The sequence below is a fragment of the Antrostomus carolinensis genome, unplaced genomic scaffold, assembly GCF_000700745.2.
Source record: "Antrostomus carolinensis isolate BGI_N321 unplaced genomic scaffold, ASM70074v2 scaffold24009, whole genome shotgun sequence".
Taxonomy (NCBI): domain Eukaryota; kingdom Metazoa; phylum Chordata; class Aves; order Caprimulgiformes; family Caprimulgidae; genus Antrostomus; species Antrostomus carolinensis.
Window position 1 is genome coordinate 35,573 of NW_010339574.1, and position 22,360 is coordinate 57,932.

The 22,360-nt window shown below is 36.9% G+C and overlaps 1 protein-coding gene across 1 annotated transcript in view; it reads right to left on the reverse strand.

The window, feature by feature from the left end:
- Positions 1-20,063, reverse strand: part of LOC104520302 (probable global transcription activator SNF2L2) — a gene marked incomplete at both ends in the record, with an annotated part of 54,128 nt that extends 34,065 nt beyond the window's left edge. Inside the window, 5 exon segments of the mRNA XM_010175900.1 lie at positions 5,381-5,630; positions 7,903-7,964; positions 7,966-7,990; positions 8,865-9,194; positions 19,940-20,063. Of these exon segments, the coding sequence (XP_010174202.1) occupies positions 5,381-5,630; positions 7,903-7,964; positions 7,966-7,990; positions 8,865-9,194; positions 19,940-20,063 (791 nt within the window).
- Positions 20,064-22,360: the final 2,297 nt, after the last annotated feature.

Here is a 22,360-nt window from a genome sequence, read left to right on the forward strand (position 1 = left end):
AACTAAGTGGTTTTCTTAGAGACTAGATGCACTAATGTACACGCATACAAAAAAAGCAGCCAAGATGTACAAAGAGAACACTGTTCTAAATCACTGATGGGTGCTCTGTCTGTTGCTTATTCACACATGGATGTAATCATGCATCACTACTATGATTTATTACTCTATTTCACTCCCCAAATAGCTGCAATGCTTCCCCTGAAACTATCACCTTACAAAACAGTTATAGTCAAATCCTAGTTTCACTGACTTTGACGAAACTTTAGGGGAGCAGTCATAACCTTTCCAAACTTCTCTACTGAGCTGTGAACTTAGTAAGGCAGCTGAATACTGAACATATTTTCAATTTTTTTTTCTTTTTTGTCAGCATTGAGTGTTCCTTCTTGGAATATGCACAAGTATGAGCACAAAAAGTTTATTGAGGTTCTTCCTAACACAGCTTATGGTTTTAGATAACTAAATGGATGAGTCATTTTGCATACAAAAATGAAGTGAAATGTCCACTTATTAGTTCTGCCAGAATTGGCTTGTTACTTTAACTCCAGGTACAAAATTGGTGAAAGTTCCTGGTGACGTAAAAGTTTACACAGGAGAAATTCAAGCAATAGCCATCATTGGGCTGGGGTTTATATTTCTGTCGTCTAAATTATTAATAAAAATCCACATATATAACTTTCTTGAGATATAACTAAACATAATGCAAGCTTATAGAGTAGGCTTATTACGTCATATCATCACACTAAGCAGTCCACCCCATATGAAAAACTTGACACTGCTAATAATTTTCTTTGCTTTTCTCAACTTGAATTTATAAAAAGGCTGATCAGAAGTAAATGCACATGAAATTCTGTCATTAAATTATAGCACAGTTAGTATTTCCAGCGTAACTTCTCCTCCAATTTTTTTCCTCCATAAGCTGAAATGATAGCAAAAACAGAGGTCTGCACTCAGCTACAAACAATGACACCTCTATGCTTTTGTGGGAGGTTACTCTACTTTTATAATCCAGCCAGAGGGAAGGAATAGGAAAAAAAAATATTAAAAAATCAGTATTTCTAAGTTAGTACAGATACCATGTCAGAAAACTCCCATTGAAACTTTTATTAAAATAAAAGTCCTGGTCAAAAACGTGTAAATACCAATGAAAAGCTACAGCACACATATGGAAGAATAAAGAAAAATTATATAAAACAGAAAAGGAACATATTTTGAAGTTTCATTTCAGAATTTCCTAGAAGTAGTAACAACAGTGTCTGGGGTACTAACAATAGCAGTAACAGTAGCAGTATTTTCTTGAGCAGCCAGTAGGTTTTTTAAAAGAATTTCACAATAAACATCTCAACTCAAGAGAATGCAACAACTGCTTGAGGTCTTTCTTACCACAACCAGTCTTTAAAGAGAATGGCTGCAGTTTGTTGGACTATTTCTATTGTTATGGAAAAATACTATTAGGTAAACAGAATCCAAAGATGCTTTTTACAAGCACTTGAAGGATATAATCTCATCGTTTAGAGGATACATTTAATTAATCGTTGCAGTTCAGTAATTTATCTTCATTCATGTAGAAAGTGGTTAGTGTATCTACAGAGAGATCTCTTTGCAAAACAAGAGATGCACACCGCTTCCTCATTAACTGAGGTCAACAGCAGAGGATATGCCTGCACATTCAAACCTGTCTGGCATGGATGCCACGTGGTGAGCCATGAAGAGAAATAAGAAGAGACTTTGCAGATAACAGAAAGAAACCATGCACAATCTACAGGACACTAGCAAGTGTATTTTTTTGTAACTAGCAATGAGAAGGTGGAAAAAAGCCCTTCCACATAACAGAACAAGTTTAAATTACACACATCATTAGCTTTAAGAGATCTATTCAGTGAGATTAAAAAGCAGCACTTTGTTTAGAAGAAAGTGTTAAGGAGAGGTTTATGAAAGCCTGGTATAAATTCTTCATTCTGGCCAGATTTCAAGGAACACAAGTTTAACAGCTCTCCACGTATGAATAATTTAAACTTATTTTATTAGTAAGAATTTTAAATATCTAAGTTTCTTTTTATCCACCTTTAATCACAGACATTAACAATTATTATCATATAATCTCACCTCAAATCAACATATGCTGCAAATAGCTTCTCGGTAAAACCGTGTGACTTTGACAGCAACATTAACTCTCCATTTTCCTTCTCTTTGTTAATATATGCTGGAGTCTTTTTTTCTAATTAGATCAAGGCTTTTCAGGCTGCTGAAGTTTCATAGATTCAAGGATTTTTCAGATCTCACAATATGTTAATAGGTGCATTACTGCTCCTCCATCTGTACTGGTCTATTTAGCAGACGGTTAATGAATAGGAATACCATACTGTACCTCTAAATGCCTAGTTGATTAATTGTTTGATGAAACAAACTACATAACTTCCTAGTAACAAGGAAAGAAGAATTGCTATCATTGAAAAAAAACCAACTTAGATGTAATTTTCTAACAGCAAAACCTAAAGTATTTCACATTTACGATATTATCCTATGTGTAAGACATGCTGTAATACATAAATCATGTACATGATCCATTAAGAAACCGGAATGTGGATGCAGTAGCATGTATTCTCCCACAAAAGTCTGCCATTATGCACTTGAGAGGTGTGTATACTTCAAGAGAAATGTCAAAACATGTCAGCAATTAACTTTTTATAATGTAGTTCATGAATTAGCAGTAAGTTACTGTCTCCCCAGCAGCACACTTCACACCATTAGTCCAGAAACACCATGTTCAAGGTCACTAGTTTAACCCTGGCCAGCAACTAAGCATCACACAGCTGCTCACTCACTCCCCTCCCACCCTTGGTGGGACTGGAGGAGAATCAGAAGAGTAAAGGTGAGACAGAAACTCATGGGTTGAGATGAAAATAGATTAATAATTAAAAGTAAGTATTTTTTAAAAAATTGTAAGGAAAAGAGAGAAAAAAATAAAAAAGAGAAAGTAAAATAAAATGAAAAAAGACAAGCAATGCAAATGAAAACAATTGCTCACCACCAAACAATCGATGGTCAGGCAGTCCCCAAGCAGTGGGCCCTTGCCAAGCACCCCGCCCCCCAGTTTTACTGCTCACCACGATGACATCACATGGAGTGGAATATCCCTTTGGTCAGCTGGGGTCAGCTGTCCCAGCTGTGTCCCCTCTCAGGCACCTCCAACCTACACGCTGGTGGGGCAGGCTGAGGAATCGAAAAGGCCTTGACGCTGTGTAAGCTCTGCTGAGCAGTAACTAAAACATCAGTGTCCTATCAACACTATCTTCAGCACAAATCCAAAATATAGTCCCATACAAGCTACTATGAAGAAATTTAGCTCTATCCCATCCAAAACAGCACAGTCACTGACTAAACCTAATCCGGAATTTTCAAGAATTCCTAACTTAATCAGATCTGAAGCTCAGACTTTCCCACAATAAGGCAGTATATCTAAATTTTACGTTTTGGGTCTATCTATATTTTTTTAAATATGAACCCCTAAAATACCCATGTCATAATCTTGTCTTTTCATGAAAATGAGTAATTCAAACAGTTTTCTAGATATTTCAAAGTATAATGCCCCTTTATTAAAAACAGAAGTTAAGTCCTGAGAGATCTCAACAGACAACTGTTTCACAAATCTTCCACTAACTTCACTGGTTTCAGGCTACAAATGTTTATATTGGCTTTTTTTTACTCCCTTTTTATGAAGAAACTGTGAATACATCATGTTTCTGTATTAAGCCTACCTATACTAAAGCTAAGTCTAGTACTGTCCAAAGCACAAAAGCTGTTAAATTCCTTTCTTCAAAGCTTTCATCTGATGTTACTTACACAGTTTTAAGTAACTAAAAGAATTCCAGAAGTTCTAAGCATTCCGGTACACAAAGCAAAACCGAATTCCAGCAGTGTTCAACATTAGAAAAGCTTGGATCATCATCCATGTGTTACCACAAAAAATAAAACCCTTCTGCTGAAGAATCCCTATCAAAACTTGCACCTCACTTACTCTGCCAAGAAGACCAAGGTTTTTAGAACCTAATGGATATGCTGTATCTGCAACTGATTGTCCACACTAGGAAATGCAACACCGCTATCTTCTGTCTCTCCTCACTTTCCTCCACTTATGCATACTAAGACATAATATTTTGGTACAAATAGCACAATGGAGCAGGGCTGGAAAGACAGAAGGAGTAATAATTTGAGGTTAACTGATGCAGAAAAAGTTACACTACACTGGCCACATGATTCTTGGCTAAGGTTACTTCTACGATGCTTCACTCAGAGAAAATGAGAAACTGTATAATGGTGCATGTTCTACAAGCTTTCTGAAAAATCTTAGAAAATAGTGACTGCTCTTGCTGAAACAGCCATGGTCATTCTGCCCTAACATAAAATGTGTAAGACTGACAGAATGACCACAACAACATGCCAATAAATTAATTGAGCATTATCTTATGCAAAAAGTAAGAGCTTTTCTGGGATCAAGGCCTGGATTCTGGACATGGCACTGCATCCTAAAACACTTCATGGTGTTTAAGCTTTGTAAAGCAGAAGTCATTAAACCAGTCTTCAGTGAGACCATCATCCCTTTCTGCTTCCTTCCTCTACAAACTCATTGTTACAGAAACCAATAGATGCACCATCCATCCAAAACAAGCAAATACACTAAGTGCAGTTTCTTTCCTCTGACTGATCATGATCAGGAACAAATTTTGGGTGCATGTAATGATCCTCCTGCTTGGCACATTCTCAAGGTTAATTGTTTAATAGTCTTGTTGATGGGAAGAGGGAAGAAGTCGCTTTCTAACTCCACAAGGAATGTCATGCTCCTTACTTTGTAATGAATACAATTCACTATCTAATTAGGGCACTCATGAGGCAGCTTTTAAAAATCATGCTTCCTGGTAACCTTTTTTTTTTTTAAATCTTGCATGTAACCTCCTCAAATACCCTCCCTACTCTTGTGTTTTGGACTCTTAACTCACCAGCCCTTCGATCTCCACTGTTCTTTCCCTTTTGTTTAGAATTCTGAAAACTTTCTACACTGAATTGGTTTCTCTGTAGACTACAAGGATTTTGACTTCCTAACTTTGAGTGTGTGCAGCATCCAAGTAATACACTAACCCAGTAGAGTCCTTGAGCCTGCTTTAAATTTACCTGGTTTGCAATGATACTGACAGTATGCTTTACTAGTTCATAACTTGGGGTAGAATTAAATCATTGTTTGGTGTGACGTTTCCATACTTCTCTTTGACACAGTCTCTCTCTGGAAACTCAATTTATACTATTGTCACTGCAGTAGTGGATTGCAAGGAGTTCTAGTTGAGAAAGCGAAAAATAACAATCTGTATATGCAGTGATTTGCTTTTACCTGTATTCACGTTCTTGGAGTATTTCAACAGGATCCAATCCTTGTGGCTTCTGGATAGGGCTGATGCGATTCTGCTTTTGCTGCAGCTGAACGATGGGTGAAGGCTGTCCTGGTGGTGGCTGTGGTACAGAAGGTCCAGGCATGGTGGCAGCAGGCTGGGCAGCAGGGGGTGCAGGAGAAGGCCTCCCACTAGGAGGTGGTGCGGGAAGCTTTTGCTGCGCATTGGAGACGCTCATATCTGGGGCTTGGCCTGAATCATAAAAAGTACTTATTCATAACATGAAATACAGAATGCAAGAAGAAAATCAAGACCATTTCTGAAGACAGACCATGAAGCTAAGGAAAACGTTCAAAATTAACAGAAGCACTGCACTGAGACTACAGTCTGTATTTAAAAAAAACATACTAAAATGTAAGTATACATTGCAGGAGTGCTCCCAATTAAAACAAAACACTTGAAACTTTATGACAAATGCTGTTTCTTTTCCCATTCCTGCCTTTAATTTTAGTGTTAGAAGAAAGAAAACAGCTGTAGATCTGATTTTGTGCAAATGTAGGACCTAATTCTGCCTCTCATTCACTATCCTTGCACCAGTTATAAGGCGGCATCTATAATCACAGCCTGACTACAAGCACAAGTAGGTCTGCTTTTAGAGTCCTAGCAGAGCTAGATAGTCATATTAAAATTTCTATAACTGAACTTAGAAGTACCTGTCATATACAAATAGCCTTTTTTCATTATGATCTCCCATTAATTTTATTTAATTATTTCAAATACCATGAATTTGGTTACTGTTTTACCTTACAGTATTCTAATCATCCTGAAAATTAACACCTCAGTTAACATGAAAATAGTACCTGCCATTTATAGACACTAAGGGTCATAGATTTCAGTTCATTACAACAACCAGTCAGCCATGCATTCAGATTTCAAAAATTGTTACTGACAACAAACATTGCAACAATAAAGATGTTACTCAGTTGTCTAAGGAGCCATAGTAATTTCATGCTAGGAAAAACAACTACAAAGTACATGTGCAATCTTGTAATCAACCTTAATTCAAACCCAACGTCCTGAAATCTAGATAAAAAGATTCAGATATCATCACACAGCTGCATCAAACTCCAGAAAAGGAACTTCAGTAGAAGCTGTAGATTCTGTATCTAGCAACACTGCATTTCAGCTTATAAAAAATAAGGAAAGAAAGCAAGCCCACCAAAAGCCTTTGTGTAGTCTCAGTTTTCAGGGAATTATACAAACTGAACTGTAAAACAAACACTACCATGGATAACTGCATAATGAATGAAAAATAAATGTAAAGAAATAAGCACAATCTTTAAAAATACATGAAATAAAACCTCCAAACAGATACAGCAAAGATAGACAAATTTTTTCTTATAAAAAACCATCAATGAAAAAAGACAAACATAAGCCGCTTATAGTTAAACAGGACAGACATATTATTATGACATACTGGATTATTTAGGTAAAACTATCCATCTAGCAATTCTGTGTACTTGCCAGCATTTTTTAGTAGCAGCATTTGAGCTAGAAGGCACTGTGCCTGGTAAACTCATACATACAACCTCTCAGGAAACACTTTTCCCTCTCTTTATTATCTTACTCAAATTCTAAGTATTTGTTGGGAGTACTCCAAGAAAAGCAATTCTACAACCTGATTACATAGTAGTATTTAATTTTCTTTTTATATTCCTCTAAGTAACTAATGACAGAGATTTTTTTTTTTGACATCAACTAGTAGAGTTATCACTGTCCCCAGAATTACCCACAAGCAACAACATAGCATAACATTTCTACCATATGAGAAGCCTGTGCTATTTGCAAGTCTGTAATATTGTATTTCTTTCTAAATCTCTCTCTGAAAAAAACCTTCAAACTTCAAACAATATAAATTACTACGGAGTTTTAATTATCTTCCATACAATACTTCTTCCACTCTACTTTCATACAATAAAATCAGTCCGTAAAACCAAATCTGAATTATTTGTTTATGAACCTGATTATCACGCAAGGGAAAAAAAGTTACACTGTTCATCAGATCTCAAAGACTACACTGCACTTTCAAAGCAATCCAATTAAAAAAAAAAAAACAAAGGCAGACTAATTCTACCATGGTTTGAAAACTTCTGTTTACAGTAGCAAAGACACAGTTAAAAGACAAGCTTGCTGCAATTAAGCATGCTCAGAACATAACTTACTAAGTAATTTTTATGGCTGTCCCTCAGGCAGTTCACATATTTCATTCTGATGGTAAAAAGGTGCTTCATGTTCAAGTTGCCTAACAACTGTAGTAATTTCATGTGGTTAAGTCACTCATGGACATACACATGGTTAGACTCTCCTTGATTCAAGTTCTGGGCACAGTAAAGGTTACACTATTTTTCTGCATGCCTTTCACTTTCCCTTTTTTTTTATGCCTGCATCTTTTCCCCAACTCTACTCACACTGTTTAACTATAAATCTGTACATGACAAAAAATTAGCATTAGAGGCTGCTATACCTTCAGTCCAAGTTTTAGGGGTAATGGCAGCTGTATGTCCAGGCATCCCTGGAGCAGGCCCCACCACTCATTGTATGTAACCCAATACCTGCAATTTGACAGAGGAAAGAAACTTATTAACATACAAAGCATTTCCAAGTATTCAAAAATCATTTTGCTTTCTAGCATGCTAGTCTATTCAGGCAACTAGGATTTTTCTACATTAAATATGGATTCAAATAGATTTTATTGTGAAAAAAGTATGTAATGAAGCATCTTAAAATAATGTGTCCTAAAAAAACCTTACGTGGTACTAAAGCCATATCCACTGAAATGACCAGTAAAATTATTAAAATCATTACTAAAAAGAAAATAGTATAATCTCACCCTTGACTTCTAATGCAAACTCAGTAATATAAGAGTTCAGAAACAAACAGGTGCAGGGTGTTTAATGTAACATGGTTTTCTTAGGATCAAAATGTGCTTTTGTGTGTTACTGTACTGTCACATCTATTACCATTAGGAGAAAAAAATAAGAACATTTTCTTTTCCTTATGTTTTTCACTTGACAGCACACTATACATGGTTTGTTTTACTTTCAACAACTTAAATAATCAGTGAACTGGCTCCAAATTTTTTATCCACTTCTCTGCATAGTGACAGAAGACTGAAAATTCACTTTACAAAAACCAGTAAAATGGTGATCAGTAAAGTATGATTAACATTCAAAAAATGTCAAGAATAATCAGGACAGACACAGTACTGCACAGTGAAATTACTTCTATTGCATTTCTTACAATATCCTATTAATAATAGATGGGTTTTATGCACTTGCTCAAGCTTAATACCGAAGGCTGCTGTTCACTTAGAAGCCAAGAATACAGTCCCAAATTATAGCACTGAATAGCACCCGTTCCTTAATTTTCCACAGGTAGAACTTCAAGAATTACCTGCACAATGACACAAGGCCCAGACTCACTTACCAGACTGTCTGTTGAAGGCACTGGGAGGCTGCTGCTGTTGAATGCCAGGCAGGGTCCTCTTGCCCTGCACAGCAAGCTGGAGGTTTTCTGGCAAAGGCTGACCTCTAGCTAACATTTTGTATGCTAGAATCTGAGCCCGAAGCTGATGCAGCTGTACAGGGCTGAAAGGGGAAGGACCTCTGTTGGGTTGATTCATAACTTGTGGATCTCCTGGTATAATGGGTCCTGGCTGGCTGGGAGTCATCTGGGGTGGAGTTGGACCTCCTCCAGACATTGGACTGGATACATGCTCTGGTGCTCCTAGTGGAGATGGGTGTGGAGACATGTAACCTAGAAGAGGTACGAGAATCACAAACTTAACTGGTTAGTCAAATCTAAATTCCATCACATTTATTTAAGAGTAAACAGAGCATAAAAACGTCTCTTTCAAGTCAGGCTAGTTGTACTATTTTCTGCAAGAACCTAAATGCAATCTGAAGTTCACAAGGATATCAAGGTAGCCTTATAAACTATTCTTTAAGAAGAACTATAATTATATAGTCCAATAATTCCTAAAAATAACAATTACCCTCACATTTAGAGTAAGACAAACTAAAACATGAAATACAATACAGAAGCATTAGGATGTGGTACTGTTTCATTAGAATGTTGGACAAATATTTCACTTCCACATGCAGTGAAGTGTGCCTATTTTACAGCTTAATATTACAGGCTTATTTTGATGTACACACATCAAGGAATACTCATTCACTGATACAGGCCCTCTTTGCCAAAACCTGAGCATACAGAAACAGATGACATTAAATTGTCACACAATTCCTCTTTAATTTATACAGATTAAGTGTATGACCCAGACAAAGAACGTTCAGTATCTTTTTATCATCTGGGTGCTCAAGAACTTGGAACGTCAACCACAAGCACAAAAATCACCTTCTGAAAAAGCTGCTCAAGATTGTGTTACTCGATAAAAGTTCCAGGAGAGCAAGCACAGTTCTGAAGCCAACAGTGCGTGCATCTTATTATAGTACATGTGAATGCAGTGGTTTTAAGTTTGTATTTTAATTACTCTTATTACATTTTCCGTTGAGTTTCACAATGCATTCACAAAAAAAGATGGCATAGATTTTTGGTGAGATTTCCAAGAATATGTAGCATGTCAGAGAAAAAATATAAAAAGCGATTCTTTAGGTAATGGACAAGAGAGCTAGATTTTAAAGATGTCCTCCAAGAGTGAAAAAGAGGTAACAATATTTACCCACTTCACTCTAGTATCATGGAGCACAAATAATGCTCTTATCAATTTGAAAAGCCTAAAAAAACCTTCAAAAAATCAAGAAAACTTCTGGTTCACTTCCATATTCTTTAGCAAGCCACAGATCACTGAACTACAAAGTTCATGCCATAGTTCATGGCTCTGGACACCAAATCTACTCTTTCTCCACTCTTCCTGACACTGTGAAGTGAAACGACTTCAATTTCATCTATACATAGTCCAGATCACAGAAGCAAGTAATTTTGCCCTCTCTTTAGGTTCACTGTTCTTACTGGCCCTTCAGTAAGGGCAACATAGGCAAAATCTCAAAAGTAGTCTCAACTTTTCTGAGATAACAGCAGCTGTAAGTCACTAGAACTTACACAAGTAGATAGATGACAGTGCTAAAGAACTGGAAGTCCATCAATGCTGAGGTCTAGGGATGAAAATACATAATAAATAAAGTAAGGGTTTTAAGTGTTTGAGATAAAGGATAAAGAAGAGAGGATTTCAGCTCGTCTAAAAAAGGAAAATGAGGCACAAGTACAGTAGGGAAAAATGGTTTTCTGATGGGAAAAGACCATGTAAGACAAAGACATAAGCAGATTGAGTTCAATCGTGTAACTAAAGGAGACAATGACAGGAAGGGAAGACTCTAGTGAGAGAAAGAAAAATTAAGTAGTTCAAGAGAAAAATAGGGAAGTGAGGTGAGGAGTTCAAGGAAAAGGGAGAAAGAGACCTTAAAAAGTTAAAATTACTGTAATTATTTACTTGGTCAATATAAAAGTTGCTTATACATCCATTGGTGGTGATAAAAGCTATGACAAATAACTTTTAAGTTTACTCCACTTATTTATCGCCTTCCACTAACTTACTTTTGCCTCAACTTTTTTTTTTTTTAAGAAGAGAGGAAGCTTCAAATCCCTGTTGCTTAAAACACTGCTTTAAAAGAACAACCACTATGCCACAACAAAAACCAAAACATACGACTTCATTATTGCTTTATACTATAAAATGGGGTTTATTGCAATGTTTATCCAATACCACTACATTTCTAAATCTCAGAATTTATTTTAAATAGCACCTACTTCGAATTTTACTGTTTTCAAAACTGCCTTTCAAAGAAAGCTTTCTTTCTCCCCTCAAGTTATAGTGTCCAAGTTATACATCTTTTAATCACTGACAGATTTCAGACTCAGTGTCTTGAAATCCATCTGAACTATAAAAACCTAAAACTGTGGTGTAAGACATTGAGCACTTATTTCCAGTAGTGACAGTTCCAGCTGTGAGTCTGTCACTATGTTTTGTAGAGAGGAGTTTTTAGAAGCAGGCATTTTTTTGAGCTTACTAGATATATATTACTTAGCATTGTCTCTCTCCTTCAAAGTCTGATGCATTAGGATTCTTGGCAACAGGAAGCTAGGCTTGATGAGAGTAAGAATGAAAGCTAAATTCTAATAAAATATTTCAGGAAAGAACAAAAGCCTTCCAAACCTTTTGTAAAGGCTCTAAAATGGGGCATTTACAGAACCACAATTTTGTGATGGATATGGAAATTTTCCTTTTAAGTTTGAAAACTTTCAGAAGATTTAGCAGTGTGACAATACAAGCACTTACAAGCATGTCCCAATAAAGTCTCTATACCATTTGCTTTCTTCCTGTTATTACACATACTCTAACACAGGTGAGCATACACACATCAGCTCTGAAAAAGGGCACATGAAGACTTCCTAAGATTGAATTTAAACAGTACATGTCATAAAAGAAAAAAATTAAAGACACAATGCATAAGGATGTTTAATATACAGACAAAACAGATACTTTTTTTTAACTTCGCAAACATGCTTTCATCTGTTATGAAGCAGAAAAATTCATTTTTTCTGTGGCACAAATGAATTTCCACAATAAGTATTCATCAAGTTTTTAAATACCTAGCTCATTAATCATTAGTTGCTGAACTGCCAAGTACCCCTTCCTTTAGATTTCCCAGAGAAAATTTAGTTTGCTATTCTCCATAAACCATTCTGTTTAATTTAACCTTCAGAATGGAAGATGGCAAAAGCACTGAATTATAAGATTGCAGCACATGCACAAGAGAAGTTTTATGTGCTGGTGAAGTACAACAGATAACCTTTAGTTCTGAAAAATGCACAGATACACCCAACACCAGGAAAGGAAGGCCAAACAGCCCAACCTATCATTTAAAGCTGTGGTAACTCCAAAGCTTTATCAGGTTCCTCCAGGTCTTATCTGGGTGAGTTCTGAAACTCTCCAAAGATGCTGATTCTTAATCACTCTCAAGGTGAATTTTCTTTCCTTTAAGTCCCATCAGAATTTCACTTACACAACTTGTGACCATTACTTTTTGTGTTTTTGCTAGGCGCCTCTGAGCAGAGTCTGGTTCTGTGTTCTCCACAATCCTTCAATGGGTCACAGAAGAGGCTAAATCAGAAATTTTTCTCAAGTCTTCAGCAGTTAAAAAGCACTGCTGTCTTAACTACATGCATATGTAGAAAGACTATTTTCATCTCACTTCAGTATCAACTTGTTCAACAGAAATACATCACAACATGTCATAAATAATGTGTATTTTTTACAGTAATGACAATGGAAGAAATTATAGTTCTAACACTGTACCACACACAAGTATTTTTGGAAGGCAGACTGTATAAAAAGTTTCTGCTCTAATTGCTTTTAATTTCACTTTAGGTAACAGAGCAAAGAACATGTTCCTCATCTGTTTTATATCTGAAGAATCAAAGAGCTAAAAATTGAGACACCTTTCTTCTCCACTTTTAATGCTGCAACTAAACATAGGAAAATACATGCGAATTTTAAATCCTAATAACAAAAATTAGATAGGAAGACTCAGGGTTTTAACAGTTCAAACACCGGAATATTCAACAGAGGTCTTGACTCCCCACTAAAAATTAAGAAGACTTAAGTGATGAAAGTGTCTGAGGATCATGTATGTCGAATCCTGCTAAAACTGACAGCAAGGGTACATTTTTACTAAAAAATGTGACAGTAAAAGAATTTTTGGATTAGGAGGATACAGATAGGATTGAAGAAATTTAGTTGTCTAACTCATTTATGTTAACTATAACTTCAATCATCAATTAGAGTCTGTTTTAAAAAACAATGAGGAATCTAGTACATGCCCACAATACACAGTATGAAAGCACGACTTGGAATACAGTGGAAAATATGTTCTTGTTGGACTGAGCCTACAAACTTCCTTAAGGTAAGCAAAATACAACATTTCACTGTCAGTAGTGTGGCCAGGGTTAACATCAGTCTTGTGAAACTCTGAACAAAGAGAAAGAGAGGCCACATGTGTCCAAGACATTTAAAACTAGGACTGTAGAAATAAACTGTTGAGATGTCTCATGCTGTCAGGCAAATGGGTAAGGTGACAGATCTTTTTTCATCTTTAAAAGGCTGAAAAAATCAGAGAAGGAACAGTAGGGACAAGCAATGTTGTCTGTGAAGCAGCAGTAACTTAGTGAATTCTGTAAGTTAAACTTAAGTGGTGCATCTTTATAAGAAGTGCAACTAATACTGCATGATAACTAAAAATATATACACATCAAATCCCAGAACCTTAAATCCCTGCAGCGCTTATGCTTCCACTTACAAATACCAAGCAAAGACACCTGAACTGTTCAAATTGGTCTGTATTTCACTGCTGTATCACAATAACTGCATTTAATTTGTTCCAAATTCCAGAAAAACACATACATTGTTTCAGTCCATTTTTATCTTTTTATAAATGCTTTCTAAAATATTTTATTTTATATAAATATTTGGTTCGTCTTTGCCATTTCTCCCTATTCCTCTTATGAAGTCAAATCTAAACATAATTTTCATCTTCCAGACAACTCTGTTTAGCACTTTAACAATTTACTGTAAATTTCAGCTAAATATGAAGTTGGAGCGATGAATATTCCTTTCATTTAACCTATCAAAATTAAATGAAAGATATTAAGACTGAAAAGGGGTATTCTGTCTACTTTCAGGAGAAGAAAATTTGTCACCAGGAATAGTCAGGGATGTTACTCGTTCTCCAATTTGGCAGCAAGAGTAGAAAGGAGTAACTGTTCAGGAGAAAGATACCAACTCAGAATATTTTTCCCCGTAAACTGATGTTAGACTTCTGAAAACCATCCTGTTTCAGTATGACTGCAACAAAAGCACAACAATCTGTCTGAGCTAGTAACAGATTTTTTCTGCATGACCAGCATCCCATTGAGCACCAAGGAAAAAAAAATCCAGAATCTAAGTAATAAAGTTGCATACCTTATTTTAGTAATTATCATTAGTTCAAAAAATGCAAAAATCTCAGAACAGTAACTGCTGTTCAAACAACGAACAGGCATTTATGAGGAAAATTACAAAGTTCTTGCAGATCTATCTTACAAATGTTTCTGATTTGTTCATCAAAGTAAGATATCTCACCTCAAAAAGGGTCAGTTAATTATTTCTTAATATAGACTGTAAGAATCATTATTTCCAACACTCCGTGTCCACTTGCTCTTTGTAAGTTGAGTGGTCTTTTTTTCAAGACTATTCATTTACAACTGCACGTTTGATTTACAAAAATTATATCTACAGCTGCACATGCAGTTTGCCAATTTATTTCTGATTTATCACCCACATGCATACGCACGTATTTTATAAAAATTCCTGTTTTCATACTTGGAGACAGTCTTTTGCAAGACCTTCTTTAAAAAAATACTAAAAAGACTGCTATTTGAGCATTTAACATTAAAATGAAATCTAATCTCGTGACCAGTTCCAACTGTAAACTGCATACAGAAGGACTAACGCCCATGCATTTATCACAGTTGTTCTACTCAGAGCTCTTAAGAGCAGCATTTTAGGAAGATTACCAATCTTCCCATTCTCAAAGAATTAAAACCACTGTTTCTTCCTCTAGTGTACCAGTTGTTCTCAGAATCATAGAGCCTGTTTACAGGTTTACAGATTTCTGGCCATAAGGGACCATTATGGCTACAACAGTCTACCTAACTTGTCTAAAAGAGACCAAAGACTCTTACCCTCCAAACAGTCTCCTCCTCTGTTCTACAGAACAGATGAGAAAGACATCCGGTGTTGACTTAAATTTCATGTGATACAAAACCTACCACAAATACTTGGGTAATCCTTATGCCAAAGTTTAATTATACTCATTAAGTAAGATGCAGATATTTAATAGTTTGAATTTGTATAATTTAAATTTGAAAGTATTAAAGCTCATTACACTTTTTTTTTCTTTTTTTTTTTTAAGGTAAAGGATCCAAGCCTTTCTATCACCAAGGAATGTGCAGGCTGATCAAGTCACCTTTTAATTCTCTCACAGAGAGAATAAAAATTGAATTTAACATTCTCCAGGCAAAATACCCAAATCTTCCAAGTTTCAAATAATTCCTTTACTTGTATTCTAAATAAGGCACAATTTCACAGAATCGTTAAGGCTGAAGGGACTTCTCAAGATCATCGAGCCCAGCCCCCTACCCAGAGTCAGCTAGAGCAGGCTGCCCAGCAACATGTCCAGTCAGGTTTTGACTGTCTCCATGGATGGCAACTAGACAACCTCTCTGGGCAACCTACTGTACTGTTCAGCCACATTTACAGTAAAAGCATGTCATGTTCTGATGGAATTTCATGTGTTTCAGTTTGTGCTAATTGTGTCCTTCCTGTCACTGATAATCACTGCAAAAAGCCTGGCTCCTTCTTTGTCACTCTGGCCCATCAGGTATTTCTGAACCACCTTCTCTTTTTCAGGCTATGCAGTTTCAGCTCACTCAGCCCCTCCCCATCTAAAAGATGCTTCAAACATTTCATGCTACCTTAAATATTTTTAAACAGCTTTCTGAACTGTAGATACTACAATGGAACAAAATAATAATATAGTGCCTTTAGCTAATTACTTAGAAAAGGCGACACAGCTCCTCAATTAATATGCCCCTGCATGCAGGTAGTATATTCCATCTCATGGTTGCAAACACTGAATATGGCAATACACGTTTAAGTCTGGCAGAATAACCAAAACTCTTTTTCAGCCTTTCTGATTTGTATGACAGTCTCATACCACCTACACAATAAACTCCTTTGCTCCTACACACAAAGTGCTGTTGGCTGTCATAAAATCCATGCTAGTGAAATAGGTGCATTCTACTGAGCACCCTGATCAGACTTTGTAACTAACTTGTTCATTGTTTACTGCTAAATGTCTGTGCCATCTGCAAATTCTAGCAATGCTGATTTTACACTTTTTTCCAAATCACTGACTAATACACTGAACACCACAGAACTAAAATATAGTCCTACAAGACTAACTGGAAAAATCCACAACTGGATGATCATCTTATATTTACTGGCAGTTTTATCATCTGTCATTTAACTAGCTTAATATAGTTAACATAGGTTATATTGATTTTAATTAGTGCTATCCTTCTCCTAAATTAGAATGTGATACAGTAACAAGTCTAGCATTGTTATAATTTTAGCAGGTAGACAAAGTTGTGTCTCTCATTACTATTACTGGTTTTAATGATGCATAGAGAAACACCATACATGGGTCAGGATCCATTTGCCTGATGACTGTACAAATACTGTACTGCACCACACTTCTCTACACTTTAATAAATCAATTTAGTTTATGATCTCCATGATAAGATTAGTAAATTTGTTTGACAGGCTGACTTTACACCATTCAGATAAACCTGGATAAGCTCAAGAAGGCTCAAGAAGTGGGTCCCTGCGAACCTCACGAGTTTCAACACGGCCAAGTGCAAGGTCCTGCAACTGGCTTGGGGCAACCCCCAGTATCAATACAGGCTGGAGGATGAAGACAATGAGAGCAGCCCTGTGGAGAAGGACTTGAAGGTACCGGTGGATGAAAAGCTTGACATGAACCAGCAACGTGCACTTGCAGCCTAGAAGGCCAACCATATCCTGGGCTTCATCAAAGTAAGAGTGGCCAGCAGGTTGAAGGAGGTGATTCTGCCCCTCTGCTCTGCTCTGGTGAGACCCCACCTGGAGTTCTGTGTCCAGCTCTAGAGTCCTCAGTGCAAGAAAGACGTGGACCTGTTGAAGCAAGTCCAGAGGAGGGCCACAAAAATGATCAGAGAGATGTAACACCTCTCCTATGAGGACAGGCTGAGAGAGTTGGGGTTGGTCAGCCTGGAGAAGAAAAGGGTCCCGGAAGACCTTATTGTGGCCTTTCAATACTTGAAGGGGCCTTATAAGAAAAATTGAGACTTTTTAGTAAGGCCTCTAGCAATAGGACAAAGGGTTATGGTTTAAAACTAAAAGAGGGGAGATTGAGACTAGATATAACAAAGACATTCTTTACAATGAGATAGGTGGAAAACAGACTGGCCAGAGAGGTGTTAGAAGCCCCATCCCTGGAAACACTCAAGGTCAGGTTGGACAGGGCTTTGAGCAACCTGATCTCGTGGAACATGTCCCTGCTCACTGCAGGGGTGTTGGACTAGATGACCTTTAAAGGTCCCTTCCAGCCCATACTAGGATTCTAGGACTCTGTGTTGTTCCATAAAATGATTCTAATGGCCTGAATTATAGACAAGGTGATATGGAATTAAAAGATAATGTTCCTTGATTTACCTAGAACCAGTGCTAACTAAACAACATTGAACTGGTACATGGTCATTCTGCTTATAATTTCAAACTAATGGCAGAAGTTTAGGGTCACCCACTCCCTGAGGTTTTGAGCTTCTTCAGCTACCTTCCAGCAAACGTCTTAAAACAGTAACATTAACTAGCACATATATTTACCCACTTCAACTTGAGGCCTACAAATGATAAGCCATGAAAAAAACCAGAACTACCGAGGAGCAATTTCTATTTGACATGCACATTGTTACACAACTGCAACCTAATCTCAACAAGATGTCCAAGAATCTACAAGGAAGTGAACCTTACAGTAAATCTTGGTTTCTAACAATGCACCAAACGCAACTGAAGATTTTGTCAGGATTGGAAGATTTACCATGCACCTTTCCATGGATTCTCAGATAACTCATACTGTCCCTCCCCCCCATGAGTGTGGATATGGAAAAACTCACTCTCTTCTACCACAATGCCTATTTCCACAAAACTTGTAGAAACACAATTGTCTTACAGGACTCTAATCCCATGGTAAAACAGACTGAAAGTATCCAATAGATTGAAAGGCTATTAAGAAACCTAGGTTTCTATCTTGGATATGTACATTAATGGGGAGAAAGTATGTGGTTAGCAGATAGGACTCTCCTCAGCATGTATAGCCTCAAGTGCCATCACCCTTTTTTGTGAAAAGATAATTGTGTAAGAAGAAAAGAAGAAGACACAGAGGCAAAAAAAGCTAAAACACTCCTTGATAATTTCAACTAGAGTATTTAAAATATTAGAACATGTGGGGTTTTTTAACTATTTCTTTAAAAAGCCTGCTGACATTAGAACTCCAGTACTCACTGTTTACCTTGCATACTTGCCAACATACACCAAAAAGACATCAGGAATCTGTAGTCTTTAGTCCGCCACAGCTACTGCTAATACAATCACCTTTTTACAAAGTAACACAACCTGGAAGTCTGATCTCAGTCAGCACAGGAAAGAACAAAACAACTCAGAGCTACCTGTATTTGAAGCATTTGCAACTTGTTCTCTTGTATTTTGAGCACATTATTTGAATTGGACCCATCTTCATCTTCAGACTAAACACTCCGTTCATGTTAAGGAACAAGTTCATTACAAGAAAAAGAGTGTCTCTGAATGCAGAGTCAGAAAATTTTTCTCTTGGATGATCCTGCTTGCGTCTCATTGAAATCAGTGGAAAAGTTTTAACTGATAGAGAATTTGTCCCTGCAAAGTCAGTTCATTTTACTTAACTGGTATTGGAAGTTGTAATGGAAAAACAGTACTTTGTTATGTTCAAGGTCCCAGACAGGAATTCAGCTGACAAATTGTAGACTAGGGTTTCAGTCACAGCACACAGAAAAGTCACAAAGCAGTTCAGGCTGACTCATTTTGCTGATCTATACCTGTTTTCTCCTTCCAGTATTTTTATTATCTACGTAATAAATACGTAAATACATCAAACAGGGACTATCTCTTAATAGATTCATAGAGAGTGTGTCAAACCAGGACCCTAATTTCAGTTGGGATTCTCCAGGAGTTGCTGTAATATAATTAATTATGTAATACACAAAACCTTATCTGCTGAACTAATTAATACTAGCAGGTGTTACCAGTTAAATCTTCACCATACTGAGCTGCTTATAGAATGTATGTCTTCTTATGTGGCAAACTAAAGGACACAAAGAAGGCATATAGCAATGTGGTAAAAAGTTTCTATTTTCTGGCATTAAAAATTTTGGAAAGAACTTTGATCAGTCTTTGACCAAATATTGTAGATATTAAAGAAGGTTCCTCCAGGTTTGCTTGGGTTCTTCTCTCTTATCATTCCTCCCCTACAGGATTAAAATAAATCATATTCTAATGCATTTACATTTACAATAGCCCCATGAGACAGGAAAGAACTAGGTGGGGTTTCTGTAGATACAGAAATCTGTAAGTTCAATTACTTGCCCTACCCACAGACTTGAACTTTAGCGTTTTTTTCCAATACATGGCTGATGGACACTCCAGAAAGCAAGGGGATTCAGTTATCCGCCTTTCCCTGCAGTATCAGTTCAGTTCAGCCTTTCCAAACAAAGCTGAAAGGAAATAATTGGAAATCTGTTACATGGAACAACTGATTCTTTGTGTAGCAAAGGGGCCTCAAAATCATACAGCATGCATAGTATGTATAAACCTTGGCTATGTTGGTCCATTGGACTCTGAGGTGGGCCCATTCCAGGGTGAGGAGGTCGCATACTCTTCATGGAGCCACAATGGACGTCTTCAACCATTCCTTTCTCGTGCAAGCCATCAATAGACTGTGAAAACAAAATAAGTATTTATATTGAGATAGTATATAAATCCACTATAAAAATCCAAAGGACTTTTAACTCAAAATCTAAACAATACATACAAACTTCTCTTAGCAGTCATTAAAAATAAATACAATGGGAAAATTTTCCCCTGGAATCAAACATCCAGGGAAGCACAGAGCACCATTAGACTGCTTGTCCCCTCTGTTTCCTTTTTCCTTTTTTTTTTTTTTTTCTCCTTACGAACTGTTTGGCAATGCCAGGGTTGCAAACTGCCCAAATACAAACACATAAACTGTACTGGCCTCATATTACAAAGCAGTGTAACACACACCAACTTATAAAAGTACAGCCTGTGGCTTGGCTCAAGTTATTTTTAGCCCAAACTTTGCCCTTTCAGTCACTGCTCTACTGGAATGCCTCGAACACTGTTTCCCTTCAAAAACAAACATGACATTGCAGGAGGTAAGCTCTTCTTTGCAGGCAAAAACAGGAACAGCCAGTCAAGGAAGACATACTTCTACTCAAATATTTTGCTCCCTACAGTTCCTGTCACCTCATTCACTCCTCAAAAACTACAGTTCCCATGGTACTTGAAATGCAAAACAGGGCCAAGCACCCTCTTCAGAGAGTGAAGTGAAGATAGCTTGGGGTCAGAAAAATATGCCGAAGGCATGCAGGGCACTGGAAAAAGCTCCATAACAGAAACTGAAGGACTCTGAACGTGAAAATGGGGGAAAAGTAACAGACATCTTAAGAAAACTAAAGTTTTACCTGAAAGCAAAAATTACATCAGGTTCCTAGCTAGGGAAGAGATTACACCCATTAACTTCTAACTCAGAGCTCTGCAAGGCTTTGTATTATAATGGAAGGAACGGGCTGGCATCACTTACATATCTCCTCTCTACAGAAATATGCAGCTCTGCCCCTCTCTGTAACACATGCATGTGCCCTAAATACTGTTCTTACAAACCTTACTGTGAATGGAGACCTTGCGGTCTATTTATCCAAATGCACATCTCTTTATTGAGAATTCTTTTTAAAAACGGAGATAAGAAAACAGTCCAGTGGAAAATACAGGCAGTTAACAAAAAGTGGGTGCAAGAAGCTACAGCACGTCAGAAAAAAGGACACTGTCACTTTCTTCTTTTCGAGCAACTTGTTGCACATGAACCAATTTAAGCAGAACTAAACATGTCATCCTTTCTACAAAGGAAAAAATAATTCTAAATTTTAATTTATAAACCCTTCACATAAATTTTCCACTTTCCATTGCAATAATCAGATTTGACTGAAGATATCTTTAAACACGTGGTTTGTATTTTTTCTTGTTTATCAGCATTTTTTAAGGATTTCACTTTCATTTTTCCTTATCAGAAACTATGGGTTGAAAGGAAAAATGTTATACGAAAGTAGAAGTAAAATAGATTTTTTTATGTATTATCAAACCATTTAGTTGTCATGACAGTATAAAAACATTTGTGGTAAGAGCCTGTATCAGAAAACTACTGGTTATTCAAGAAGTTATTTTTGATTACAAGATTTTGGGATATGGAGTAGAAAAGTAGAAACTGATAACTGACACATTAAAAATAGTTCCACTGTGCTAACCAGGTAAATCCCAACATCCTTTGCTGAGGCATTAAGAGCCCTCCCTCTCCCTTCAACCCTCCTCAGAAAGATAATCAATACTGAAGAGAACACTCAGTTCACATTCTGCCTGCAGGAGCTGAATACTGCAGAAACAGAAACACCTGTAAAGCCAGATCCATTCCTGTTTTATCATGGTATGTTTCGAGGACTAAAACTAAAGAGGAGGAGGAGACTGTGCAGGAAACTGGATCTGATTCCTAGAACAGGGGACTCTAGCTGTACACATCTGTGGTTTGACTGCAGGGATGAGTGTCACTATACTAATGGGTGGCAACCATTAAATCTCTGTGAATGAATGCAGGCAGCTCTGATGGGACTGAGATGAGACACAGTATGTATACCCAGGGCACCAGAGGTACCAGCATATACAAGCTGGAGAAAGGAGCTGGCATTAACGAAGAGCAGCAGTGAAGAGGAACAAAATAAACACATGGCCTTTCAAAAAGAGAATTTTCTAACAGAAACAGACAGGTGACGACATGCCCACACAAGAAAACATCAATTGAAGGAATGCTTCTATAGAAAGACTTGATCAAAATAACTTGTTTTTGTAAGATAAGTATTTAAAAAACAAACAAGCAAACAACAGAGCCTGTAGCAAACTTCAGTGCCTCAAGACTGGGAAGGCAGGGAAAGGGGATGTTACTGTG